The sequence below is a fragment of the Lachnellula hyalina genome (assembly GCF_007821495.1).
Source record: "Lachnellula hyalina strain CBS 185.66 chromosome Unknown contig00021, whole genome shotgun sequence".
Classification (NCBI taxonomy): Eukaryota; Fungi; Ascomycota; class Leotiomycetes; order Helotiales; family Lachnaceae; genus Lachnellula; species Lachnellula hyalina.
Window position 1 is genome coordinate 137,152 of NW_022157135.1, and position 26,878 is coordinate 164,029.

Genomic DNA, 26,878 nt, shown 5'->3' on the forward strand with positions numbered 1-26,878 from the left:
CACTTTCCCCCTCCTTTACAACTGGTCTTCTACATCCTTACTACTCTAAAACACGACCCGATCTGTCATCATTAGCATAAGGACTGGAATTATACAACACGTTACCTGTTAAGTACATGTTTCCAGTACTTCATCATTGCCATGGATGGTCTTCGAGCCCGTTCGGTACGTGAGTTGACACTTACTTCATCCAACATGACAAAATATCAACGACGTGACAGAGGCAATCCATCGAAGCCGCTTTTGAAATGACATTAGGATTCTCAGCTTGTCAGAGCAACACGAAGCTATTATGCTCATGTTGTTTTACGAATTACTCCGTACATGTTCCACAGAGTACACGGCAATTGGCCGAGGACTGATTAGGCCGGTCAACTTGGCGACTTCGTTGACCTTGATCTTTCCAACACATGTCTATTTTAATATGAACGGAAGCCGTACTTGCTAACATCATTTATCCAATCAATGGCGGGTAATTCAGTTTGTATTTTGCGAGCCCTGTCTTTTAGAATAGAAAGAATAGAACCATCCACTGCCTGGACATAAAGACAACTTTGCTGAAGGGTGATATGAAGTCACCTCTACCTTGAAGGAATTATAGGTCACCTCTTGGAGTTGGATACGGGATACATACCGCAACGGCCGGTTATGATGGCAGGGTAAATATATGTAAGATGTAAATTTCGTTAATTAGATATGAATATGAATATGGACCAGATTAGTGTTGGTCATTTCATGTGTTTTATTTATTCCATGGATATGAGATGAACTGCTCTGAGCCAGCCACGGCTAGCAATGCCGGAGGTTCGTTAGCTTTTCATACTTACCTACTTTAGCAATCATACCCAAACAACGCCATGCATGTAATCCCTACAAATGCCTCCCTCCATGAACCCCCAGCCGTAATACCAGTCCTCATTTAGCACGAGATGGCAATTCCGTGCTCAACACGTAAAACTACCCCATGATCAGTAATAGGATGCTTGCCATAAACACAAATACGGTACTCACTTGTGCAGCCTCTTCCTTCGAAATATCAGAGTGCTCAGACACCTCTTTATCAATCAAGCCCAACCTCTTGCTCTTAACCCGGAACCACAACTCCCTCTCATTCGAAGCAAAATTGTTCTCAAACAGCTCACCCGCGATCAGCTTCTGCTTGAAAGCACGGATGAAATCGTTGTAGATCTCGGGCATCTCCAAATCCATCATCTGGCTTCTCAGGACCCTCATATTCGCCGTCACTATGTCGAAGGAGCCGTCTGTTAGGGTGTTGGCTACCATCTTGTAGATGACCTCAGCCATCTGCGTTACGAGCTCGAGGATTTCGCTGCTCGAGACCGTGGCTTCTAGCAGTTGTTTGAAATCTGGGATCGAGTTCGCCATGGTAATTTTCCGGGCAGCGCGCGGCTTTTGGCTGTTGAGAAGAGAGTTGACGTCCAGGCCGGAGAGGGGTTTGATTTGGTCGCGGGTACGCTTGCCTCGGACTTTATCTGCAACTGGGATAGAGTCAGAAGATGTGTCTGGGGTGACGGTACTGGAGTGTGAAGTTACCTTTCTTGACATCTGCTGCTTCGACGAGCTTCTGTAGTTTCGGGGCTGATTTTTTGGCCAATTCAGAAGGAGGGTGTGACCACTTTACCAAGACCTCAGGCGGGTCTTCAATCGGCTTGTCTGGTTGGACTGCGCGTGTACGTATTGCCTGGTTGATTCGATGAAGTCCTGGCATATAGGTCTCCTCGATGGTCATGTATTCTGTAGGCTGGCTACAAAACATCAGTCAAATGCCTTCACTGTTAGAAGTATTCGCATACCCATTTTCATCAGTGCCAAATGTAGAAAGGTCCATAGAGTCTACATAGTCGCTCATAGACTTGACTAAATCCTCATTGGGTAGGTTTCTATGCTTCTTCATTGTTGCTCCAGAAATAGTAATGACACGATCCAAAGGCGGGAAACTGTGAGTGCGCACATCTTCAGCAAATGGAAGTGGTACATCGAGCAAAGCCTCCACGCCATTTTCGAAGGAAGGTGCCATCACAAGGAGTTGAGGATCCTTTCCATCTTTAGTCACGATTCTGGCAACTGCGTAAGAATCTAACTCGTGGAGGGCGTGGATAAGAGATGAGAGGGCCATTTTAGCCTTGTCATTTACATTCTGAGCAACAGTAATGTTGCATTCCCCCATATTGAGATATCGGTCATACTTGACCGAGTTAGCCAATCTTCCACGTCAAGCGTACATCAACATTACCTTATCGTTATGAATGAATCCAATGATCTCAAAACTTTGTACTGTCTCGAGTTTTGTAACATTTTCTTCAGATGCGCTGATGGGAACCGCAGTACTCCCATAGCAATAGGCTTTAGAAAGCTCCTCACGGTTGATATCCCTCTTTCCACCAGGCGCAGACGGGTCAAAAATCTTGTATGTTGTGGAATTTTTGACCGCAGAGAGGTCCGGTGCATCTGTCATTTCAGTGTCCTGACCGCTTGCTTCTCCATTACTGACTGACGTCTTATTAACGAAGCTGCTTGCGCCGGGAGGTCTCGCTTGGTGTGTCTTGAAATATCTTACGACATCGATGTATGCAGCGGTGTCGGCATACTTGTTATAGTCTCCAAGAGAGAGTCTACCACGATAATTGCAATATGGCCGGGGAACCTTTACTTCGGGTTCCGCAAAGCTCTCAAGTACTTCTGCCATCGTAGCAAATTTGCCGCCTTTACAACTTTCGACCAACACCTTGAGAACCTTCTCATTGCGTCTCTAGACTTGTGTGAGCAGTGCAAAACACCTCAAAGGGGTATTTCAAACCTTATTTGACGGCTTATCCTCTTCTTTGAAGCCGTATTCCAAGTCGTCAAAATCAATTCCCCTAGATACTATTAGAATTCCGAACTCGAAGGCACTCTAAGACCTACACAACAATAAGTTCAATCTCAAGTTCGTTCACCTTCTCGGCGAGGCTATCGAGGTCATTTCCATCCATAGGTCCTTGACCATTTGTAACAAGAACAACCCTCTTTTGCTTGTATTTCCCCGGTTTGCCTGTCTTCAATTGCGTAAAGTTTTCGATCATATGTACTGCAAGAATCATCGCTGACAATGCATCGCCAAAATCGGTGGAGCTAGGTACAATTTTCTTCTGAAGATCCTTGAGATGGCTCATCTCGATTGGTCCAAGGTCTTTCAGCACAGCTATTCCAAAGTTAGCACTCCAAATGCCTAATAGGAGGACAGGAGACGGGAAAGTTGCTTCTCAAATGATAGCATAACCCCAATGCAAACGGACAGAGGCAGCTCCAATTCCTCCAGGGCAACCAACCAATGTTCTCGTAGCCTTCTACATCCTCCAGATCGACTTTTGTCTCATCATGACGGAGAGCTATAACACCCAAGCCCAGTCCTTTCCTGTTTGCCTGCAACGCGAGTCCGATCTTCTCCCAGACATATTTCATGCCATACTCGAGGTCACTCTCTATCCGCCCGTTGTGGCATTCGGCAGTAGATGCACCTACATCCACGATGTAGATATTGGCTTCCTTGTCGGCCATTTTGTCGGTAGTTGGTGAAGCGTGTGTTGGATGGATGAGATCGAAGCTGTGTTGCGTCGCGAGGATAGAGGCTGGACAAGGCAGACGCGCAGGGGGTATAAAACAATCACGCTATCACGTGCTCACCACCCGAGGTCCACTCGTCCTCGTCTCCGCATCGTGAAGCCGTCATCATCGTTTCACTTCTATCTTGAGTGTAACCAAACCAATCACCTCCTTCATAGTCTACACTTTTGAAGGTTCACTTTCTTCATACATTTCCCACTTCCTGCCCAAAATGCCTGATCTATCATTGTTTTCCTCTCCAGCTCCGTACCATATCATCACGTACGAAATCCCCCATCTACAGTACCTATTCGCCAGGCCGAACTAATGTATCACAGATATGGCACTCTGCTCGGGACCGAATTCTTTCAAGTAAGTCCTTCTCAATGGACATCATATCGATTGACACCATACATCTGCCCCTCACAAATTACTCCAATTAACACATTTCCCCCCGCAGTCCTTCGTTAGCGGAATCGTAGCATTCAAAGCCCTCACCCGGCCCCAATTCTCCCAACTCCAACAAAAGATCTTCCCCATCTACTTCAGCATCCAAACCGCCCTACCCGTCGTCCTCGCCCTCACATATCCCGGATCTCGCAACCCACTGGGCCCATCTTCAAGTATCTCCGGCACACTCGCCGAGTCGAATAGATGGAGTGTTCTTGCGCCGCTGGCTACGATGTTTGTAGGCGGATTGGTGAATCTGGTGTATGTCGGGCCTGCCACGACGAACATCATGAGGGAGAGGAAGATTCAAGGTATGTTTATTGCTCGTCTTGATTGATAGTCTGTGGGCATGGACTGACGAGGTGCAGAATCGAAGGATGGGAAGAAAAGTTATGATCCTGCCCCGCATTCGAAGGAGATGCAGCAGTTGAATAAGGCCTTTGGAAAGATGCATGGCGTCTCGTCTCTAGTGAACTTGGGGGCGTTAATTGCTACCATATGGTATGGATTTTCTCTTGCAGAGAGGATTCACTAGAGCCTGCTTGTCGTGTACGAGTAGAGGAAGCAAAGCTATCTGGAGCTTTACATATACCCCAGATTCATAACGGCATATCACGAAGTCCCTGGAATATAAAGTCATCCGTCTAACTACATGCTCAGATGTCTTCGTGTGCATAGCCTCCTTACTAACCCAGGTCCATTTAGCCCAATATCCCGGCCAAAACCAAAAACCAACCCTTAAACTCCTCATGTGCCAAATAACCCCAACAACTCCCTACATCTACCACGGATAATAAACCAAGTATCAAGCGCCACGCCATGCCACCCTCCACCCATACCTACCTGTTCTCATAACGACATCACATCTCATCACATCACATTCCCAAATCTCCGCAATCCCGTCCACTTCCCCATCCCCATCATCAACCTCAGGCTTTAGCATGCAAGAAGACCGCAGCATCATTTAAATTACAAACAGCTGCTTGAAAAGTAATTAACTACCTAAAGTATACCTCGGAAGGAAAGATGATTTGTCGAGGTGAAGCAAGGAAGGAAGGTTATATAGGATTCATTATTTCAGGATTTTTGGCTCTATTACTGTATGACGGGCGACTTGGGATATGTTAGAGAGAATGAAAGACATAATAACAGTCATTGGTTCCTTCAAGCTTTAGGAATGAAAAGAAATGTAACGCACGCACTCTAGATGAACGAACAATATGCAGAAAAGCAGGTATATTGAAAATTGGATATCTTAAGATTCGAATTCCTAGCCGGCGATATGTTGCTTGCTCATAGGAAATTTATTCTGCGCTGAAATGTCTCTTGTCTCCGTCTCGGCACAAAAATCTTTTGAAACACCATCCAGCGCCCATTCGGCGAAAAACTCCAAAGAAATGATGCGATAGAAGCAGAAATGAGGCCTTGCCATGCCATAATCAGTCAGATCCCACGCTCGACGTTCACCTTTCTAATCTATCCCATCCTATCGCAATACCAGCCCACAGGCTCAGCTCATTCAAAGACTTCCCCTTCTAGGAAAGCTAACCCCCTCCACCGCAGCAGTATCTGTAAACCAAGTGCACCTCTCCCCCGCCGCCTCATTAACCAACGCACACGGCAGCCCATTCCCCGTCTCGAAAATCTCCTTCATAACCCCCTTCTTGCCCGCCCCCGTAGCCACAAACGCAATGCGCACACCGTGCGTAACCACCGGCAGCGTCAGCGTGATGCGCTTGGCCGGCGGCTTTGGCGAATCCTCGATTGGCGCGACCCACGCGTCGCTCTCGCGCAGAAGCTCGTGTCCAGGGAACAAGCTGCACGTATGGCCGTCCGGGCCACAGCCTAGCAGCAGCAGGTCGAAAATCGGAAGCTTGACGCTATCGCGCGCCGCAAAGCTGCTCACGAGCAGCTTCTCGTACTGGTCTGCCATCTCCTGCACGTCGTCGAGGTGCGCGACGTCGATCGTGTGCACGGTGGGTGTGCCCATGTCGGCGGGGATCTTGTCCAGGAGCTCGGACTTCAGCAGGCTGTAGTTGGAGTCGGCGTGGTCGAGCGGCACGGCGCGCTCGTCGGCGAAGAAGATCTCCCATTTGGAGAATTTGATCGCATCGTCGGGCGAGCTGGGAGGTGTGAGGAGCGCTTGCGCGAGGGTCTTGGGGAGGGAGCCGCCAGATACGGCGACTTTGAAGGCGTCGTGGCGGGCGATGCCTTGGTTTTGGGACTGTACAATGTAGGCGCGCAGGGTTGTCGCTAGGACGTCAGTGTTGGGGAATGCGAGGAGGTTTGGTTGCTTTGCCATATTGGATGGTGGTTATCGGATTCGACGAGGATTTTATTTCGTTGGAGGGGTGAGACTTTCTCTGTGGCGGATACGAGTAGTGGGGTAATTCGCTATCGATACAGTATAAATGTAACTGAACTCTCTAGAATCTGTATTGAACTTTAAGGACCGTCAGAAAGGCAAATGGTGCAGAGGTTGAAGATCAATGGCAATTCCAGAAGAGTGGAGTAGAAGAGAAATGAAGGTTGAAGATAGCCAAAAGGATGGAGTTCACCAGATCGGGCGACATACGCCGAAACTGAAGCGGGTCAAGCAGAGTGAGGAAGAGCAATGACGATGCGAGCGATACTGTAAAAGGATGGAATAGCCTTAACGTACATCGATAACGGCAGCGGGTAGACGATCGTTCTAGTGAGTGAGTCTAGATTCTAAATCTGCTGATTAATTAACGAGTTTATCTGATTGATTGTGGACGTCTTGGTGGATAGAGAGAAGTCTAAATGCAGAGCTTAAACTGAGGCAAAGAAGATGGGATGGATAACCACAAACGGTACTGTACAGAAACAAACAGATCGAGATCTTGATGCAGGGAGTTTGACATAATATAAGCAGCTATTTCACGTGCCACAAGGCAAGGCTGATCAACCACACTGCTATCTATATCTATATCTATATCTATATCTACGGCACAGCAGCTAGAGAACTGCATGTATATATGATATGTAGCTAGGAACATGTGTTTCACAGGTTCCCCGCATAGTGTACCATGCAGTTGGTAAGAATTTGGCATGGAACTGCCTTTTATAGACAAGTATTGCCGTATTCAAGCCCCTGGTTTCTTGCAATCTCCAAAGAGTATTTCTTGCGTAACCTTCTTCCCTTTCATCCCATTCATATCGAGACCCCATTCCTTCGTTTCTGCAACATTTGACATCTTACCTTCTCAATCAAGCCGTTTGTCGTTTATTACACAATCCTGATAAATCGCCATGCAGACAAGAGACGTACTTTGCATGTGATAAGTATGCTGTACCACCGGGATCTCCAGATACTCAGCCGGTAACTCAAGCCTCTTTCTGCAGCGCGGAAGCACTTTGGGACAGAATTATGTAGATACATGTAGGTAGCCACCTGAATAAGCGATCATGCTGGATTTGGCATAGGCGTGGGATCTCATGTCTTGTCTATTGATATTCTCGATCTTCTGATGGATTTCCTCATTATTGTATTGTCATTTGTGGCTCTACTTCCGAGATTGGTCGTTTCTTGCTGACTTCACTTGCTGTATCAAGCAGAATATGTGAAGATCCCCCGCTTACGCACGTGACGTGATTTGGAGGGGTTGAAACGAGGGGTCAAATCCAACCTTCTCCGAGTCAGCTCTTAAAATTCTGACAATCTTCAAGCCTCAAGTACGCAACAATTACTTTCAGCATGGCACCACAACCCAAGTATCTCTCAGGAGATCAGTCTGCGATTGACGAATTCATCAATAAATTCGACGTGCGTTAAGTCAGTCCCGGATCGTACCAGCAATACTATTCCCTGTTTACTGACTTGGCGATTCAGATCTTTCTATTCGATTGCGATGGTATGTATGGGACTTTGATCCTCCCTAAACCTCGCTGAGGTCTCCTGTAGGCGTATTATGGTCTGGTGATCATCTCTTCCCTGGAACGGTGGAGACATTGGAGTTGTTGAGATCAAAAGGTATCTATCTACTCATTGGCCCTGCTCAAGCCAAAGACATTGCTGACCTTTTCCTCAGGCAAGAAGATTGTTTTTGTCACGAACAACTCCACAAAATCCCGCGCCGATTACCAGAAAAAGCTCTCTTCCATGGGGATACCGAGTGAAATCGACGAAATATTCGCATCGGCATACTCATCCGCAATCTACATCTCCCGCATTATGAAGCTCCCAGCGCCGAAGAACAAGGTCTATGTTATTGGAGAAGCAGGCATTGAGACTGAGTTGAGATCCGAGGGAGTAGAATTCGTGGGAGGAACAGATCCAGCGTTCAGAAGGGACATGACTCCGGAAGACTACACGAAAATTGCAGATGGATCCATGCTGGACGAGAATGTTGGCATTGTACTAGCAGGTCTTGATTTCCATATCAACTATCTGAAGCTCTCGATTGGATATCAATATCTAGCACGAGGAGCAAAATTCTTGGCTACGAATACCGACAGCACCCTTCCATCGAATCACACATTCTTCCCAGGGGCAGGCTCCATCTCCATCCCGCTGATCAATATGACAGGAGAGCGACCTATAGCCCTGGGCAAGCCAAGTCAAGCAATGATGGATTCGATAGAAGGGAAGTTCCAGTTTGATCGCAAGACAGCCTGCATGATTGGAGATCGCCTGGATACCGATATCCGATTTGGCCTCGAGGGCAAACTTGGAGGAACTCTCGCGGTCCTAACCGGTGTGTCGAAGAAAGAAGAATGGGAAGTCGAAGGAGCGAATGTCGTCCCGGCCTACTATGTAGACAAGTTAAGTGACTTGAAGGGCTGAAGGTCGAATAGCAGACAGCATTTACAAATGCTATTTGGTGAAATCGGCTTCTTATAAACATGTCACATTGCTTTATAAATTCCCAAACTCCTTAGATGATTAGACTGGGAAGGGTTATAGCCAGTTTTCTAGATAGACAAGACCAAACGAATAAAGAAGAACTACGGCCGATCTTCCGGACTATAAAACTCATACAGCTCATATAGCGTGTCTAGCGCGATCGTATGCTGCAAGTACCGCCGGCACAATACGAAGGTACTCTGGTGACTATGAAATCTCGGGCCAATTGCAAGCTGGACGTAGAAATCATTGGTAATATCAAATGTTCAAACAATTTACATATATCGAATGAAGAGTTGAAATCTTTTTTTAAAAAAAAAAACCCCAAGTTATACAGTACATACAGACTGTATAGGACAAGAAACCGCCCCGTTTCTCGGTGACGTAACTCAAGTTGACTATAAGTCCAATGAAAATAAGAGGGAATATTATTTTCCTCTCCGACGGTCTAGATTCATGAACACGTCAAACTCCCACCAAACTAAATCCATAGTTCCCCCACGGCGTAATTTAGGACCCCAAAACACCTCCCTTTCCAGCCAGCACGCCCGTTACGTTTCGGAACTTACCTTCAAGTCCCCCATCTGTCAAGTTCATCTGGCGTCTGCACCCTCTCATTGGATAGGAGCGTTTCCTCCGGTCCTGCGCCTGCTGCTTTCCTTGCCATAAAAAAAAACATGCATCCCAACCGAGATCTAGCCATGCAAAATGTAAATACAGGCTCTCAGCACTTGAGACATGTTAACACCCTCCGCCATGTTATATACCCTCTGCGCGCCACGATGGACAGTGTCAGCGGCAGCGAAGTCTCATCGGAAGAAGATTCGGCACTTGCCCTTGCCTTGCTCTCGAAACGGGACGAGCTTACGAGGGCCTTGGGAGGAGGTGGAAGTGTAATTGGAATTGCACAAGGAAGCGCAAATGGAAGTGGAGGTGGTGCTCTGCCTTACGATTTGATTGCGTATCTGGAGCGCGCGGCCGTGCATTCAGAGCTGGGGTATCCCGATTTGGCAGCCGGCGATGCGTATAGAGCACTCCTGCTGTGCGACGAGTGCTCGGATGCGGGGTTTGAGTATCACGACTTGGCGCTGGATGCGTTGAGAGAGCGCTGTGCTGCGGGGTTGCCTGCTGTGTTGGGGGGGAGAGGGAGGGGCAGCGAGGAGCTTGAGCGCGGGGTAGGCGGTTTGGAGATTATTACTGAGGGGCAAACCGCGAATGCAAACGCGAATGCAAATGGGGATGCGAGTGAGGACGAAGACGGGCACGAAGATGAGGACGATGACGATGAGACAAAGCGGCTGAAAAGGATTGCGCGCATAGCTTCAATACGCTGTTTTCGCATGCTCGCGATTAGTCTGCTGCTATGCGGTTGTCTGAAGAGCTCGTATGATTTCTGTATTAGGGGTTTAGGCGCCGCGTCTGAAGATGAAGATCTTTTGCAGGCAAAGGAATACATACAGCTCATGGTACGGCGGAGACTGAAGCTCTCCTCGGATGAAGAAGTGGATATTAGTGAACTGCCTGACCAAGGGCTGGTACGGCGGGAGGTCTATCCATGGAACACCCACGAGCCAAACCGCTTCTCGCAAGAAACCCTGGATTTCCTGAACAAAGAGCTAGAATCCGTTGCCCCGAAATGCGAAGTCAAGGTCACGGAGCTGCCTACGTTATTGGAAGGAATAGGAGAGCTGGAGAGCACGAATAAACAGCTGGGTTTATTTGCAAAAGAGGATATCGAACCAGGCGAAGAAGTCCTCGATGAAATCTCCCTCCTTGCAACCAACAACCTGCTCAAAGAATCCCTCTGCGACGCCTGCAGCTCAACCCTCCCACCTTTAACCGCAGACAGCAAAGTAGTAGACTGCCCCGACTGTGACGACATCATGTTCTGCGACACCACTTGTCTAGAACGGGCACAGGAATCCTACCATCCAGCAATATGCAACACAGACATCGACACCATAGCCAAAGACCCAGATCCAAAAGAGAAGCCGTCTGCACTGTACTTACTACTGATTGGAAGAGCGTTAGCCATGGCTGCAACACAGCAAGTCCACCCCCTCGAGCTGAAAGAAGTGAAGTATATATGGGGCGACTTCCTCCCCAGCGCCTCCAACACTATCCCGATCTCCCCCAACGCCGAGCCACCTCCCACCTGGACCCTACCCTTCTCCTTCTACTCCAATATCTCGGGCCCGCTGCACATGCTCGAGAAAATGGACATCGACATCTTCACGTCCCTTGACACATACGATTTGTGGGGTTTCAACACCCTGTATGCGAAATTCCGCGGCACGGCTTCCGCGCGCGTGAATCCTCGGACGGGACATCCGGAAGTCGCAGCTGTGCATCCGCTGTGGTGTCTTGCGAATCATGACTGCGACCCGAACGTGCGCTGGGAGTGGGGGGCGCGGATGCGGTTCTGGTGTCGGGAGCGACGGATTAGAGGGGAGAGTGGGGGCATTAAGAAGGGCGGGGAGGTGTTGAATCATTATTGCGATATAGAATTACCTGTCAAGGAGAGGAGGGAGTGGGCGATTGGCAGTTTGGGCGGGAGGTGTATGTGTGGACGGTGTAAGAGGGAGGCGGGGGAGTTGAATGGGCATGGGCATGAGCATGGTTTGGAAAAGGAGGCTGAATAGATGGGTAGACAAAAACATGGTCAAAGTACACATACACATACACATACACTTGCGATAGACAAGAAATACACGAAAGAAAAATTTTCCTCTCAGCCGCGGTGAGTGCAGGTGGCTATATATCTGCATACGATGGAATAAAAGGCAAGGCAGGTTTCAAACAGTCAAACTCCGATTTGGTACTACTGTATATGCAAAAAACTCAGAAGTAGGGTCATTTACAAATGTCTTTCTTAACTGATTTTCTTGGGGGTGGAAAGGGGAGGTATTATCATGCCGCTCATAACCCTCCCACCACGGGATAAAACCTCACAGTATTGAATGATTCTCCGAACTCCTTTCTTCAAGCTTTTACCACAAACGATTCACTTGCCACAAAGCATTGCTGGGGTTCAAATCGGAGTATTTCGATGCTGCTTGCTTTGGCACGTTCACATCAAACGAAGTTGGCGAGATCCACCTGGAAGAAGAAAATCCTGAAGCCGTCTCTGCATTCGTCGCTTGGTTATACACTGGTCGGATTCCAATATCGTGCTTGGTTAAGCTAGCAGTCTTATGGGTCCTAGGAGACAAGCTTCGAAGCCCTGGTTTCGCTAACGAGGCTATACACTTTAGCTTTAGCAGATGCTGTGAGGATTGGCTTACAGCTGCAACAGCTGAATATGTTTACAGCAACACTACCAGCAGCTCCAAATTACGAGCTTTCATCAAAGATATGATACTCCACGAAGGCCCGTTGTTTGATCGACCAGGAAGTGATTATGTGGATTTTATAAGAAATTGGAGAGATTTGATACGACAAGGAGGCGATCTTCTAGTTGATATATCGCTCGAGGGATCTTTTAATCATTACTCTGATGAAGATACCACAAGCCCATGGCATTGGAAGAATTACGACAAGTATCTAGAGCCAGTTACCACCCGTTCAATCGAAGACTTCCTCGAAGGAAAACCAAGGGAAGGCACGAGAAAGCTCCTCAAGAGGAAGGCAGTTGAATGATGAAAGGTGGAAAATGAGATAGCAGACTTGTCGAAGAAGTGAGAAAGCAGAAAGAACGACTCAACGTGGGACAATGCCCTAGACATACTCGTAGCGTTAAATTTCGCTACTCAAGAAAAGAAAAAACGAGCCAATATTCCAGTCTCTACCAATGAGGAAAAAGGCTTGTAAATGAATTGTCTTTGTGCCTTGAGAATATTTCGATCTGTGTTGAAATGTAATGCATTTTCTCGCTCGCTGAATTAGACTCCGATATGTCGTCGACTGGATGATCCGTATGTATGTATATATATGTATACCAAACCCAATACCCCAATAACGCTCTGCGCAGGAAACTCCTCTATCGATCTATCCATCCCGAATACTGTCTCCTTATCCCTCCAATCCCCCACTCCCCCTTTCCTTCCCAAGTATCACCATCTCACTCCACCCTCTCCCCCCTTTAATCCAACCCCCTCGTCCCTTTCCCTTCCCCATCCCATCCAACCTATTTCTTTCCCCCCTTAACCTCCTTCTTCGGCTTCGGTTTGTAATAAACCTTATTCGTCACAAAATGAATATACCACGCCAGCAAACCCAACGCAACCATACTAAGCAGCACCACCACGAGCGCCACCAGCAGCACCGGGCTCCTTTGCAGCACTGCCGTCGCCTCGGGCGTAAAGCCGAAGAATTTAAAGGCGTTGGGCCCGCTGAATGCTTGGCCCATTTCCGCGGCGTGGGATTGGGATACTGTAGCTGGAGTGGTTTGTTTTTGGGAGTTGGATTTTTTTGGATGCTGATTTTGATGATGAGTGAGTGAGTCGATTCTAGCGCGTATGTAGAGGGTGTGTAGAGAGGGAATTGAAAAGAGCGCTGTCCGAATCCCGTTTAAAATGTGCAAATCCGCTCAACAGATTTCATGCAACGAAAACAACAGATACAACGACTTTCCCCAAAAAAGAAGAACCCAGGAAAAAGGATAAACAGAATTAATGAACAACAGAATAAGAAAGGCGACGACATGAGAAGAAAACCAAAAGAATGATCTCTTTACCGATAGCCCCTGTCTGTGCCGCAAAACCGTTTCAGCACTCCCCGCACCCACGTTTCTGCTCTACCGAATCGGCGATATCATGCCACTTTTGATCATCGCTTTGTTTGAGATATGTCTGAGCTTCCTGGGCCTGGGCTGCTGCTGCGGGCGTCGCGGGACCCGCCTACGGTATGTACGAACTGTATGCATCGTGCGATGGATGGTGGGGTGAGAGTGAGCGTGAGAGTGGGCGTGGGGGCTAGATCACTCACTCACGTTACTCCGTACGGAGGCTGGGAGGCACTTCTCGTGCAACTACGGAGTACAGTACTGTATCCCATCCCATGCCATTCTTCTACGACGCGCTCACGACGAGAAGTTACATGTATGTAACGAACACTATACTATACACTATAGAATAGAATATAATAGAACGAAAATTTTCCATACAAATAAATAATGAATCAATGCAAGGTCTTGGAAATCGTGTTTTATATTTTCGTATGTTACGCATGCATGCGTGCGTGTCTTTCTGTATTATTAGACTAGAACTATAAATCTTACTTATGGTGTATATGCTTCATATGTAGATGATATGACTTGTATGGATAAGGGAAGCAAACATGTTCTATCCAAGGATAGAGAAATACTGTACGGCGTATGCTGGGGATATATATGTGCACTACCCATCCCATCCCTTCCCATCCCATTCCATCCTACCCAACGCCTTAAACAAGGAACGCCATGCATGCCGTATTGATATGAATGTACAAATTGCGTACTTGGGCCAAAATGCATCGCATCGCATCGCATTCTGTATCCAGTAATAAATAGATAAATAAAGAATCACAAGAATAGAAAAGTACGGAGTAAGGCATCTATCTTGATGGACTACTCTATGTCCAGCGCGCGGTTTGCTTTGTCCGTGATAGTTTTCCCTGCACGGCTGAGCGCTTTGACAATTCCTTCCATGGAACGACTCTCTTCTCTGACTGTTCGTAACGCGTCTTCCATTTCTATACAGCGACGTTGGAGACGTTGGATTTCTGTCGAGAGTTCCTCTGCTGATTCTTGGTTTCGTGATACGAGTGGCGGTGGTACTTCGTTCGAAGGTTGATTCTCAATCTGACTCGAGGAAGGTTCGCTCATCGGCTCGATTTTGAGTACGGGTGGTGGCTCTGGTAGAGCCGCTGGTGTATCCATCACATCCACCATTGGCGAGTTGGGTGTATGATTTGAAGACCCAGTGATTTCTTTCGACCCACTCCTGTTCAGTGCCTCGATCTTCTTTTCCATTTCTGCCTTTAATGTGTTCCAACTCTTTCGTTCTTCGCTGGTCCTTGCCTCCAATTGACTAGCCCGACGGACGATCTCGACATATTGTGCTCCTTCTTGAACCGCAGATTGCCTAGACTGGTCCCTGCTCCGTGTTAAGTCTTCCACCTCTCGCTCTAGCTCAATGACTTGCGCTTGCAGTCTCAGCTTGTCCTCGGTCAGGTTTATTATCTCTGCATCGGATACGTTATGCTTCTTCTCTAACGCACTAGCCCGCGTTTGAGATCGTGAGTAGGCAGCGAGAAGTTTGTCGTGCTCGCCTTGTAGGGACGAGAATGCAATTTTCTGAACCGACACCTCATGTTGGAGAGCGGCGGTATGAGCCTGTAGCGCACTTTCTGGGGATTGTCCAGAGCCGGTCTGTGATAGATAGCCGCCCAGAGTCGATTGGTGTAGACTTGAAGGAGGTGGAAGGTTGACTGGTTGTGGTGTGCTCCCGTATGAGGCTGCTGCTGAAGGGGATGGGAAGTTGATAGATGTAGGTGATGAAAGAGATCGACCGGGTGGAGATGGTAATTGGCGGTTGATTGCTGGTGCAGGGGGAGGATTCATAATGTTCCTTCGGCTAGGGCTGTCTACCCCATGGTAATCGTATTGGGATCTAATAGACGGTAAATCTTCTCTGTTTACAGACCTTCTTCTAAGATCTTCCGACGGAGGTTCAGGAGCGTCGGGTCTCGGCCTATACCCATTGTCCGGCTCGGAATCGACTCGTCGTTTCATTATATCAGGGAGACTTTCTGAACGGTAATTGCCATTTCTTAACAACTCGTTCTGAGGCTTCGGTAAAGAGCCTGGGGGAACATGCTGTACTAGTTTGTCGGCGAGGCTGTTGACGTGATTGATCCTTGATAAAATCCAATGCAAAGTCTGATTTAAGCCAAATTGAGCCAGAGGAGGACATTCTGGAGTTCCATCTTCACGCTGCTCAAGACGCTCCTATGATCTCAACCTTAGCAAATGCACTTAGAGAAATAATGGGAATGTTGTGGTGTAGCTTAGCTAACTCACACGAATGACATCCCTCTGATCGGATGCGATCCCTGAACTAAGGGTCTCCACTAGCTGGGTAAGGCCTGCCGCAGCTTCTTTGGTGAGATGGATTAGCTCGGGATTCCTCTTGCAGTCCTCACAGGTTCCCATTGAATCTGGATCTGGGCTATTGAGCATTCTCCTGCATCTTTGACATAGATCGGTAGTCTCATGAGCAGCCAGAGGCCGCACAGGTTCTCTACATTGTCGGTCGAATGCCTCCCACGCCTGCTTGTGGCGCAGACTTGGTGATCCCAATGGCGCTTGGCTTGAGCTACTGTGACTGGATATGGGGTCTAAAACGCGGGATGAAGGTTAGTAATCTGTTTTGTGCGTGGGAGGCCTTTGGACCTACGAGCTGGCGGCCGCGAATAATGGGTCGACGTGCCATTCAGGGCATATGCTTCACTAGGAAGGTTGTTCTGAGTCCATCTCGGTCTCTTGGGACCATGTTCCGTTGATTCTCGGTCATATCCGTTGTGTAAAGTTGGTATAGGTGGTTCCGCCCTCTGCGGTGCCTGCGGTCTATGGTAAGGTACGTCGTCGATTGGGGGTAATAGCGCGCCATGCCATCCATTGCTCTTTCCTGCCAATGCCGTGTCTTCATCCCAAGGACGTTTGATGCTCGACCGTCTCTGCGAGTCCTCTCTCACTTGAACCTCCATCACCACGCTGCGGTTGCCTATATCGTACTACGAACGTGTCGACTAGGCCCGTCCATTCGGTCTGTATCGCGTGACAAATTCGAGTATTCTCGGGTGAGGTGGCGGCCGTCAGAAGGGCATGGAGCTCTGTGCTCGCAATGGGTAAGTATAACTTGGCTTGTATGAGTGTGTGTGTGTGTGTGAGAGAGAGAGAGAGAGAAAGAAAGATAGATGCTGAAGTACGCGATCAAATTTACTTACATGATTCCACAAACTCGGGTCAGGGCGGGTGGTGCAGAGGCACAGACAGTCCTTTGATTAGAATCGACTCACTCAAGCTACAACTTTGTACGGACGACTTTCTTCAGGCCAGGCATGTTGCAACGAGATCTCCTGTCGAGTACCGGCACATTGCTTAAACTCCGAGCCCTAGAACATCATTCGTGTATGACCTCCACGTCTCCAAAGGGGAAAGGGGGGATTTCTGGGATGAATGGTATGGGTACTGTATGGTAGGCGTAGGGGTCAGAGAAAAGGTTGGCTGACACAGACAGACAGTCAGCTTGTCTGCGAGCCGTCAGTCCCATTTAATATCCATATGGCTCAGATTGTTGGAAATGGATGCCATCATTGGCGTGTGATCGTCGCCCCATACAGTTTGGTCATCCAGAAGCCAGGCTTACTCAGTGGCATCGAGGCCCAAGAAGGCTTAGGCGCATCTTGCCCCAATTTTAGATATATCTTTGTCATGCCCAACATCCTCTGATGGCACCTCTCTCGGACTGTCGGAGGTATATCTAACTAGCTGATCGGCTTAGCTGACGACGTGCAAGGCCAAGGTCTGCACTGTCAAATCAGCATCGCCGAACTGATGCTGACGGTGTCCATTTGTCTGTTGTCTATACGGAGGGCTACAGCTTACAGCCTATGGGTCGTACTCGTAACTTATACCTACTCGAGCTACTGTACGTAATTTATATAAAACCTTATATCCATGGACCAACAAACATGAACATATAGCAACCGTATAAAACAGCCGATCTTCTTCAGCCGATTACAGGGCTGTCTGGGCGGAGAGACAATTCGCGGAATCACATATGTAAGCAGCTTCAACTTTCAGACCTCTACTCGACCTCCCGCGCAGATACCTAGCCCCACCCCTAGTGCGTATGCGGTATGTGGTACGGTACGGTACGGGTACGTGTGTGTACTATTCGATAGGACGGAACATGCCCGAACAGCAAGTACAGTACAAGTACAGTCAATACCTATCCGAATGACCGAAACTCACTCCACACGAGCGCGTACTCAACCATTTCCTAATGTGGTAATCGATGAAGCTAAACCTCATTGGCGAGTTCGTGGGACTTACACATTTATTCCTTCGTATCTTCTGCATCTTCTTAGCCAGTCATTCTTTGCTACCCCTGGAAAAGTCTCCCGTCCGACATGAGGGCTGATGCTGATGAAACGGTTAGTACTACATCAATCACATGACTCCCCGGAATCTAGTCTTCCCGTAAGAATACATTGCATTGCCTAATTAAGTATGGCTTCAAAGGTAGTCAGCGGAAAATGACCATCATTGATTTTGTGTGGTGTGGAAGATGCATGTCATTCTATTCCCTACAACCAAGATCAGGCCCTCTTGGGGGGGACCCAATTGCAGATCCGGCTGATGCCTGCCTTGCCTTGCTATAAATTACAAATTGTGTCCCGGCGGCATGGTTCCCTCCACTAACTGTATCTCCTGCCTCGCTTTGGGGGTGGGGAAGCTGAATCGCTGTAATCCCTTCTCCTCTTCACGGCCGGCGAAATTGACCGACCGTCCCGCCGAGCCCCGCGTCTTGGAGGAGGTGATCTCGAATCACTATCGTCCCGGCGCCCTTTTCTTGGTGGGGTAATGGAATAACTATCTCTTCTGGCGGCTCTGCGTGGGGCCGGCGATCTTGAAACGCTGACATTTTGACGTCTTCGAGGAGCTGCGCTGACAGATGAGGTATTCCTACGTTTGCGAGGTGGGGATCTTGAATCGCTCACCGCTCTCTCTCGCTTCACAGGAGGTGTGACAGAGTAGCTAGCCCGACGAGTGTCCCGTCTTGGGGGCGGTGATCTTGAATAGCTAGAATCTCGTCGTCCTCTGCGTGGAGGAGTAACTGAAGTCGATTCACGCCTTGTGGTACGACGAGGCGGGGTAAGAGACCTTGTGATGGACCTGGTCAAACTCCGACCTCTGGCCTTCTCTTTTCCTTTGCCTCTTGGGGGAGTTCTGGAGATCGAGCGTCCGCGATCTGGAGCACGGGTGCGAGACGGCGAACGCGAACCTGAGCGCGATCGGGATCTGGAGTAAGAGGATCCGGTGTAAGACGAGTAACTAGACACTGAACTGCCTGAATCTGAATCGTCATCAGCTGCGGCAGGTGGAGCAGGCAAGGCAGGTTTAGGTAGGTTTTGAAGATATGCTCGCATCTCCTCGGTAACTGCGCCCATGCCGATACTGGTGAAATAGTTGATGGAAAACCTCGTGTTGCGTGGATTGTCATGAGGAAATAGACCCCCAAGAAACGGCCGCAATTCGGCATCTTTAAGACGGAGTTGCAACTTCGGCATCCCCATTGCTTCAGACAAATCCTGGAAAAGAATCTTGATGAAGATACGGCTACTCGACGTGGTTTCCTCCTCGTTGAGATGAACAACTGATAATACATGCCAGCCAATAGCATTGGAGCTAATGAGATGGCCGAAGAAGCGAGCGATGTTTCTAAGTCTGTTTGTTTCGTATCGATGGATGGTGTCGTAGTATTTGGCGAACGACTGTTCAAAAAGTTCGGTCCAAAGGCGATTGATCTTCGCGAATCGCTCTCCAATGAGGCCATAAAACTTAGAGTAGGTTTTCTCTTGAGAACAACATTCAATGATCATAGACGGAAGCTCTGGTTCCTGGCCAGCCGGTAGCTTGACCTTCATCAACTTATGGCAACATTCCTCTGGGTCGATACTGGACATTATTGTCAAATAAATAATCCTTCTGAGATTCACAAGATCTGTATTGCTCTGATCCTTGATCTCCAGGGCCTTCTCCTCCTGTTTCTCCTCGTCACCTTCGCTATCATCACTTTCGTCCTCGTCGTCCTCGTCATCACTACCCTCCCCAAGGATATCCGCCTTCAGGCGTCGGTATGCTTCTTCGTGTTCTTCCCATTCTGCGTCGAATTTGAAAATGTTCAAGCCATCTTGGACGTCGATCTCGTCATCCAAAGAAATTGTATGCGTGATCTGGTCCTCCTCCTCCACCAAGTCAAGTTCCTCCTTAACCGCTGGATTGTCCTTGTACTGATCCTTCCGAACCTGGAAAAGAACCTCAATCATGTACTGCACCCGCTTGTCAATATCGGCCTCGTGCAATATATTCCTGAACTGGTCAAACACGGCAAGGGCAATTTGCTTGTTCATTTCCTCCAAATGCTGTCCAACTTCTCGGGTCAGACCCACTGCGATCTCCACACTGTCATCAGTTGGCTTATGAAGAAGAAGCAGAAGCATTTGGGCTGCGATAACCTCGTTTGCTACTTGCTGGTTGCACAAATGAGCGATGAAGGTGGTGGCAGAAAGGCAGACAGCCTTGTCGTTTCTCTTGAAACCCTTTTTGAATTGATTGATGAGGCGCTTGAGAAGGAGCTCTCCAACCTGGGGGAGTTTGGTGTTCACAATAGCTGCCATGGCTGCATAGATAGGAGTGAAAGGCAAACTTGCTGCTTGGGCTTTCATGATGCTTCTGCAAAATAGACCCCGCCCTCTGACTAAGTTCTCACCGAAAAGCTCAGGTACAATATGCTTGATATTTGATACGTTGACCTTGTTGATGAGACCGTTTATGGACTTCTTCAAAGCTTCCCAGGCCATGCGCTGGTATTCCTTGCTGGTTTTGTCGGTGATCTGAGACTGCAGCGCCCGTAATCGCGCCGGTGGTATATAAGTTCCGCCAGAGCGCATAGTCAGGAGTTTCTCATATTCAGCCTTCGCGATCGCCTGCTTCTCTTCTTCGGTTTTAGGCTTCGCGACAGCTGTGTCTCGACCTCGCGGGGCAGACTGTTTGCTCGATGAGGTGGGGCCATTCCGATCACGTCGTGGAGAAGGAGCTCTGCGGCTGGGTCTCTCCTCAAAGTCCCTCTCAACGGATGCCACTGGTGGTTCGACCTCCATGGTCTTTTCGTGTTCGCGATGTCGAGGTGCAAGAGAATTTCCAGGGAGGCTCTCGAGTAGCAACTGTCTCGAGATTGCCGACCTTTGTAGGCCTGCCCACCACTGCTTTGGGCCCTCTAGAAGCAGCCTATACCCAAATATCCGATCGCGAACGGAGATTGTACTGCCTGGCTATTCGATGGGGGGGAGGTTGAGGTTGTGAGGCTGATGGACGATTCTCGTCAGTCACGACGGCGTTGGCGATACGATGAATTTGGTTTTGGCCCGACCACGCTAATAATACCGCTAAATTAGAGTTTGACCAGGATACCGTACAGAAAGTCCAGGTCAAGCCAGATCGTAATATCCATCAGAATAATTATTTGCAACTTTGAAGCTTCCATCACCACCCCAGCAAATCCAAGTTTCAGTCACTTGGTTCTGAATCACCACACTCCTTTGATTTTGATTGCCACAATGGTATGGAAAACCTCATGTTTATGCGATTAGGTGGTGGTGGTGCACAACAAGTTCTAACATCTTCATCTTACAGCTGGACAAACTTGTCGGTCTCGCGATGCTCGTCGCTGCGTCTGTTGTATTTCTATACTATACTATTTGGACTCTTCTCATGGTACATATGATCCGTTGATCTGCCTTGCGTGATGGCCAGAGACTAATTCGCATTGTGCAGCCCTTCGTCGACTCGGACCATCCTCTCCAGAACGTCTTCCCTCCTCGAGTTTGGGCTATTCGCATCCCCGTCATTCTTATCCTCTTGGCCTCGGCCGTTGTGGGATCATTCTTGAGCGTAGTCATGATTCGAAGCAACAGGAAGAGAGTAGCAAAGGCAAAGGCCGCCGGAAAGAAGAAGGCGTAAGGTCTCAGCTTGGAGGCAGCATTCGCAGTCTCATTAAGGGGGAATCATTTGGGCGCGCAAAGTGCAAATAATTTGAGAAAGCTACGACCCTTTGGAAGAGCCGGGCCGGGGCCATTGATATGGAACGTTCGTGGACTGTGGATTTGACGGAGAATTTGTGTAATATACCCCAATGTCTTCCAAAAGCCTCAGCAATTCGGAGCAATGTACAAAATCCGTTCATCTCGTTTCGCAAATTGGGCTGAAGAATTTGCGACAATCTCCACGGTGCTTGTTACCAGAATGTTTTATATCCTTCCTTCCATCTCTCCATCACAAGCAGCAGTAAAATTGACATTCCTGGTGGAACGCATGCTCTTAGACACCTGACGCGTTGCGCGCGCTCTCATGATCAATGGCATGGCCAGGCCAGGTACTGTAGTAGCGAATCGTTTCTCTTGCCGAGTCACATTACTCGGTCCTCACCGCACGAGACTGTGCAACAAAGACTCTTCCTGTCCCTGACTTAACTTGCCTTGTTATTCAATCGTATGCGTTCCTGCCCTGGGTGCAGATGCAGGTGCATATAATCGTAAATCCCGGTCATTTGTGTCTTTCTCGTCCACCCCCATCATCCGGATCAGCGAATCAGGGGTGTACCTAGACCAGCGACGCTAAATATGGATGCATCCGGACAAGCATCTGCCCCTCTATCGTAACCTCTCCCCTCCACTCCCCTCCGCCTCTCTCACAAACACCGAGAAGCTCTGAACAAAGGGAAGCACTGCAGCTTCTCAAGACAAAACGCAGACTAGACAGAATATAATCCGCACATTCTCTACACCCTCGATACAAATCCCAGTATTTGCACCAACACATCTCACGGTCCGCCTGCCCCGCCCCTCCTGAATTCTAGCTGTTCAGGAAGCAAGCGGGACAAGCGCCCACTCCTCCGATCGCCCTGCGACCGTCTCTCAAGATTCCCGCACCTTGGAATACCTATCGAGTATCCAAGGGAGCGAAGGGATCCTCCATCGCCATTTGAATGCCCCCCTCGTCCGACCAAGATAACAACAACACTTCGGGCGGGAGCAACCAGCCAAGCAAGCTGACTCAGAAGGCCTCCCCATCTGGAGTGCCGGTCTCTACAAAGAACTGGAAGAAGAATGGGAAGGAGAAGGATACTGGCAGCGGCGGGATACTGGCAGCAGTGACGAAAAATGCTGTCAAAATGTCGTGCGTATTTGATTCACAATACAGTAGTCTGACTGGCCGTCTAACTGCTCGGGCAAGCTGATTGCTAATAACACAACCATTTCATAGGAACAAGAATGCAAAAGCATCTGCATCTGCGATCCCCGTTCAATCCCCCGAGATGAAGCCAGTAGTATCCCAAGCAAACGGCAATGGAAACGGCAATGGAAATGGAAATGGAAATGGAAATCCTGTAACGTCTCCTTTATTGGACGCCCTATCATCGGCCGCGATCACCCAGTCGGCGTCGCAGAACACAAATGAGTGGGCAAAGAACGTTCCATCTTATTCCAGCTCCCCTAGCAATTTGATAAACCTCGGGGAGTCACCACCGACTTTGCCATCTTCTTATGAGGAGAGGCTTGCTAGTTTCGGATGGACAACAAGAGAACAAAGAGGGTTAGCTAATGGCCATGTGGCATCATCGTCTCCCCCTTCAAATCGGCGTAGACCTTTAAGCTATCAAATGGATAGCAACTTTCCACACGTTGCTGATGAGCATAGATCGCAAGTATCTTCTTACGCTCCCCGTCGAAGCTCGATGTATTCACCACCCCAGCGTTATCCACACGCTCCACCACTCCCCCATCAAGCCCAAGCTCATTTCTATGGAGCACCTGATGCGAATCTCCTACTTTCTCCCCCTGGGCCTGGTCTTGTTCCTGGAGAGAGCGGTTATTATTGCGGATTCGACAGCGTGACATCTCAAGATTCATCAAAGCACACAGAGAAAGTTCTGATAACTGGGTATGAAGGCGGAATAAACATATATTCTGTTACCAAGCGGGGCCTCAATAAAATTACTACCCTCGATGGACTTCGCGGTGGTGTATACAACGCCAAAATCCTACCTTGGAGTGTTCCTGGAAAGAATCATCAGCCACATTCTTTGATTGCTCTCGTCGTGCATGGTCCCGTCTGGTCGACTGATACATCGAGTAGCGATGAGGCTGGCCCCTCGTCAGATGGCAATTCTGCCATTCAAAACGAAAGTGCTCGAGGATCACCTCGGATTCCCGGCGCATCAATTCAAGACGTCGACTTGATTGAGTATTATCAGACAACTGTCGAAGTATATTCTCTTGGCACAAAACAACATATAGGGACTTTGCTCTCGGTTCCTAAAACCCTTCTTCCAATACCAACCACGAGTCCATTGTTCAAGGCACCCCCTCCATCAGGAGCACTCACTATTCGTGCTGATGGAGGTAATGTTGTGGTGGCATCTGGCTCAACGGGAGAGACCTGGATTTTTTGCAGGAATGCTGTCCATCCTACTGCCTTAGGAGATTTCAGGTGCATTGGTAAAGTCTGGACTGCTGTTCAACACGGGGTCTCTGTTGATTCGACTGGTCTGAACGGCCTGGCTGATGGCGACTGGTACTCGACGGAAACTGTGGAACGAAAGCAGTACAAGGCGTCCATCTTATCCCTGAACGGTCGATGGCTCGCCTATTGTCCTTCAGCCCCATCTTCTCAGGCGTCTTTGCGTGCTACAGTTCCAGGAATTCCACCCGCAGCCAGGGTTCCAGGTCTGTATTCACACGCTCCACCACAGTTACCATCTGTAAACTGCTTAGTGGAGACTCCAGGGGGTGAAAGCATGGTAAAGCAAATTATGCAAGCTGGGACGCAGAAGTTCATCGAAGGCTCAACATACATCGGAAAACAAATCGGGAAGCAAGGTGCACAGGTCTGGAATCATTATTGGAATAGGTCTACTCAAAATCAACCTGCAAACGGGCCCATCACGTATCAGGCCCAGAATTTGGGACACCAATTCCCACCTACCCACGGCGTTCCTACCCAGGCACCAGCAGTTGCCAAAGATCCTGGGTTGGTGTCTATTCTAGACTTGGACTCTCTAGCTCATCACAGCGCATCTGCTTCTTCGCCTCATCCGCTTGCGACATTCAAGATCCCTCATGGGTGTAGCTTTTTGTCTTTCGCTCCTAGTGGTCTAGCGCTTTTCACGGCAAGTAGTAAAGGTGATATACAATCTGTTTGGGATCTCATGAAGCTGCAATATGCGAAGTCTTCTTTTCTGAAAAATGGATTCCAAGGATCTGAAAGCAAAGGGCCCCATGTAAGGCAAATTGCCCAGTTCTCGCGAATGACGATCGCCAGAATTGTGGATGTCGTATGGACTTCGCCGCATGGTGAGCGTGCTGCAATGGTCACTGAACCTGGAACGGTTCATGTCCTTGATTTACCTGCGAGCGCTTTCGCCTGGCCACCGCCGCGTCGGAGGGTTGCCGTAACTCAACCCGCTGAATCCATTAGCGAGCCTGCTGGGCCAGTTATTACGGCTTCTGGTGTAGCAACGAATGCCGTGAACTCCCTTTGGACTGCTGCAATGCCTTTAGTGAGCCGTCGTCGTCGAAGTAGCACAGGAATTTCTGCCAAGACGATGACGGCGCAAGCAGGACATGGAACTCAGGTTCTAGCTGCAGGTATCAGCCGATCCGTTGGAGCTGCTACTGGGAGGATGAATGAGATGCGAAAATCAGCAAGTAACAAGGTGCATCTCCCAAGTAGCACAGTTATTCCGAGTCGTGGCTGTATCCTACTCTTGGATCGCAAGAGAAGTGATTATGTTATTGTCGTCGGCGGAGGGATTGTCAGATTCTATACGATTAAGAATCGGAGAGCAGACCGACCTGCAGATAAGCAGAAGGCTTCTCGAGGAGCAAAGTTCATCGAATTCCGAGCTCCGTCACTGCCAAACCCCAAAGTCGTACCAGAAATGTTGCGAGACTTGAACCAGGCAGGTGACCTTGAGCTTACGGAGCGAGACGTCGAAGACACTCATTGGAAATCTCAGAATACTCCTCGCCAGCATGGAACGGAGTCATCAATTCCTCAAGCAGAAATCGAGTCCAATGCGCCGTACCAACCATTTCACACTGATAGACGAGTAGGCTTACACGTATATTCCCATGACGAAGCTCCATTTTCTTCGCCTTCAGTCTCAATTCTGCTCTCGCCTCTGCCCAAAGCTTCAGCAGCAGCAGCATCAGCATCAAAACCCACTACAAACGCACCATGGGCATTTGGCGGCCCCATCAAAACCACCAAGCTCGACGTTGGGCCGGTCCACACACTAGACGAAGACTTCGACTCCCCGACCGACCACCGCGCCCTCCCAACGTCCGCCATAGAACGCATCCTCAGTGTAAAAGACAACATTGAGGATCAGGAGCAAATCGTTGTGACGACGCGCAGACGCAAGGGAGTGAGCAAGGAAGCTGACGGTGTGGATGAGGAGGGCTTTTTCGAGGATGATTGTGAAGTGCTTGATTTCGCTTCTCAGCGAGTTTGATATATGGGAGGACAGGTACATATAAGAGATTCGGGGTTTGGATATTTGGGTGGGATGGCGTTTTTGTTTTCTGGGTAGAGCGAGATTGTCTGCATGGATGGAGGGATGCTTCAGTTTGGGTTTAAGTTTGGCTTGGTCGGCATATATGATTTGAGATACCATAAACTTCACACAATGAGATTTCTTTTGATTAACCTTGCTTGGGAGAATTTGACTTATGTGAGGTTTTGGGTGTTTAAGGTGTGTGGATAGATAGATAAATAGATGGATAGCCTTTTCCAAATTCCAAGTAGGATTTCTATTCAGTCTTGCTTTAAAGCTTTAAAGGAAGCCTCTTTTTGGTCATCTTTGTCTCCTATAGAGTATTTTGCGGCCTTGTTGGCGTTGCGTTAGGAAAAGATAGTTGGGCTGTAATTTGCTCGGTTTTGGGGTTTAGTATTTTGGTTCTTTGGGATGGGGATAGGGTTTGAGATGGGAAGAAAAGTGTGTATTTTTGGGTATCCAATTTGTTGTCTTATATGCATGCGTTTCTTGCTAGACCTGAAGTGATGTGGGGTTATGAATTGACTTCTTCAAGTGGGAGTGGCGGGAGGGAGTACTGTATGGTGTTTTGGGTAGGAGGAACTTAGTAGAAGTAGTGATTGTGATGATAAATTCGGTTCATTTGTTTCTTGAC

The 26,878-nt window shown here is 48.6% G+C and overlaps 9 protein-coding genes across 9 annotated transcripts; 5 read left to right on the forward strand and 4 right to left on the reverse strand.

Moving 5' to 3' along the window:
* Positions 1-915: 915 nt before the first annotated feature.
* Positions 916-3,558, reverse strand: KU80 (ATP-dependent DNA helicase II subunit; the record flags this gene model as incomplete). The annotated part of the gene is made up of 8 exons (XM_031147661.1): positions 916-957; positions 1,012-1,499; positions 1,555-1,766; positions 1,815-2,206; positions 2,255-2,770; positions 2,819-2,879; positions 2,926-3,202; positions 3,330-3,558. 8 exons carry the CDS (start codon positions 3,556-3,558, stop codon positions 916-918), a joined length of 2,217 nt encoding a protein of 738 aa, XP_031007956.1.
* A 277-nt stretch (positions 3,559-3,835) lies between these two features.
* Positions 3,836-4,588, forward strand: YPR098C (putative mitochondrial outer membrane protein; the record flags this gene model as incomplete). The annotated part of the gene is made up of 4 exons (XM_031147662.1): positions 3,836-3,885; positions 3,942-3,975; positions 4,064-4,364; positions 4,422-4,588. The coding sequence occupies 4 exons, from the start codon at positions 3,836-3,838 to the stop codon at positions 4,586-4,588; spliced, it is 552 nt and encodes a 183-aa protein (XP_031007957.1).
* A 984-nt stretch (positions 4,589-5,572) lies between these two features.
* Positions 5,573-6,355, reverse strand: LHYA1_G002688 (putative 6-phosphogluconolactonase; the record flags this gene model as incomplete). The annotated part of the gene is made up of 1 exon (XM_031147663.1): positions 5,573-6,355. One exon carries the CDS (start codon positions 6,353-6,355, stop codon positions 5,573-5,575), a length of 783 nt encoding a protein of 260 aa, XP_031007962.1.
* A 1,416-nt stretch (positions 6,356-7,771) lies between these two features.
* On the forward strand, positions 7,772-8,860 carry pho2 (4-nitrophenylphosphatase; the record flags this gene model as incomplete). Its single annotated transcript, XM_031147664.1, has 2 exons — positions 7,772-7,840; positions 8,048-8,860. 2 exons carry the CDS (start codon positions 7,772-7,774, stop codon positions 8,858-8,860), a joined length of 882 nt encoding a protein of 293 aa, XP_031007963.1.
* Positions 8,861-9,702: 842 nt separating this feature from the next.
* Positions 9,703-12,559, forward strand: LHYA1_G002690 (uncharacterized protein; the record flags this gene model as incomplete). Its single annotated transcript, XM_031147665.1, has 3 exons — positions 9,703-11,539; positions 11,621-11,660; positions 11,908-12,559. The coding sequence occupies 3 exons, from the start codon at positions 9,703-9,705 to the stop codon at positions 12,557-12,559; spliced, it is 2,529 nt and encodes an 842-aa protein (XP_031007927.1).
* A 1,906-nt stretch (positions 12,560-14,465) lies between these two features.
* Positions 14,466-16,606, reverse strand: LHYA1_G002691 (uncharacterized protein; the record flags this gene model as incomplete). The annotated part of the gene is made up of 3 exons (XM_031147666.1): positions 14,466-15,848; positions 15,921-16,237; positions 16,297-16,606. 3 exons carry the CDS (start codon positions 16,604-16,606, stop codon positions 14,466-14,468), a joined length of 2,010 nt encoding a protein of 669 aa, XP_031007926.1.
* Positions 16,607-18,804: 2,198 nt separating this feature from the next.
* cwc22 (Pre-mRNA-splicing factor) lies at positions 18,805-20,788 on the reverse strand (the record flags this gene model as incomplete). The annotated part of the gene is given in 2 exon segments (XM_031147667.1): positions 18,805-18,959; positions 18,973-20,788. 2 exon segments carry the CDS (start codon positions 20,786-20,788, stop codon positions 18,805-18,807), a joined length of 1,971 nt encoding a protein of 656 aa, XP_031007925.1.
* Positions 20,789-21,320: 532 nt separating this feature from the next.
* Positions 21,321-21,647, forward strand: dpm2-1 (Dolichol phosphate-mannose biosynthesis regulatory protein; the record flags this gene model as incomplete). The annotated part of the gene is made up of 2 exons (XM_031147668.1): positions 21,321-21,401; positions 21,462-21,647. Coding segments are annotated over 2 exons (267 nt in total), but the record flags the coding sequence as incomplete, so codon positions are not given.
* A 1,024-nt stretch (positions 21,648-22,671) lies between these two features.
* LHYA1_G002694 (uncharacterized protein) lies at positions 22,672-26,202 on the forward strand (the record flags this gene model as incomplete). Its single annotated transcript, XM_031147669.1, has 2 exons — positions 22,672-22,862; positions 22,950-26,202. The coding sequence occupies 2 exons, from the start codon at positions 22,672-22,674 to the stop codon at positions 26,200-26,202; spliced, it is 3,444 nt and encodes a 1,147-aa protein (XP_031007931.1).
* Between the last annotated feature and the right edge of the window lie 676 nt (positions 26,203-26,878).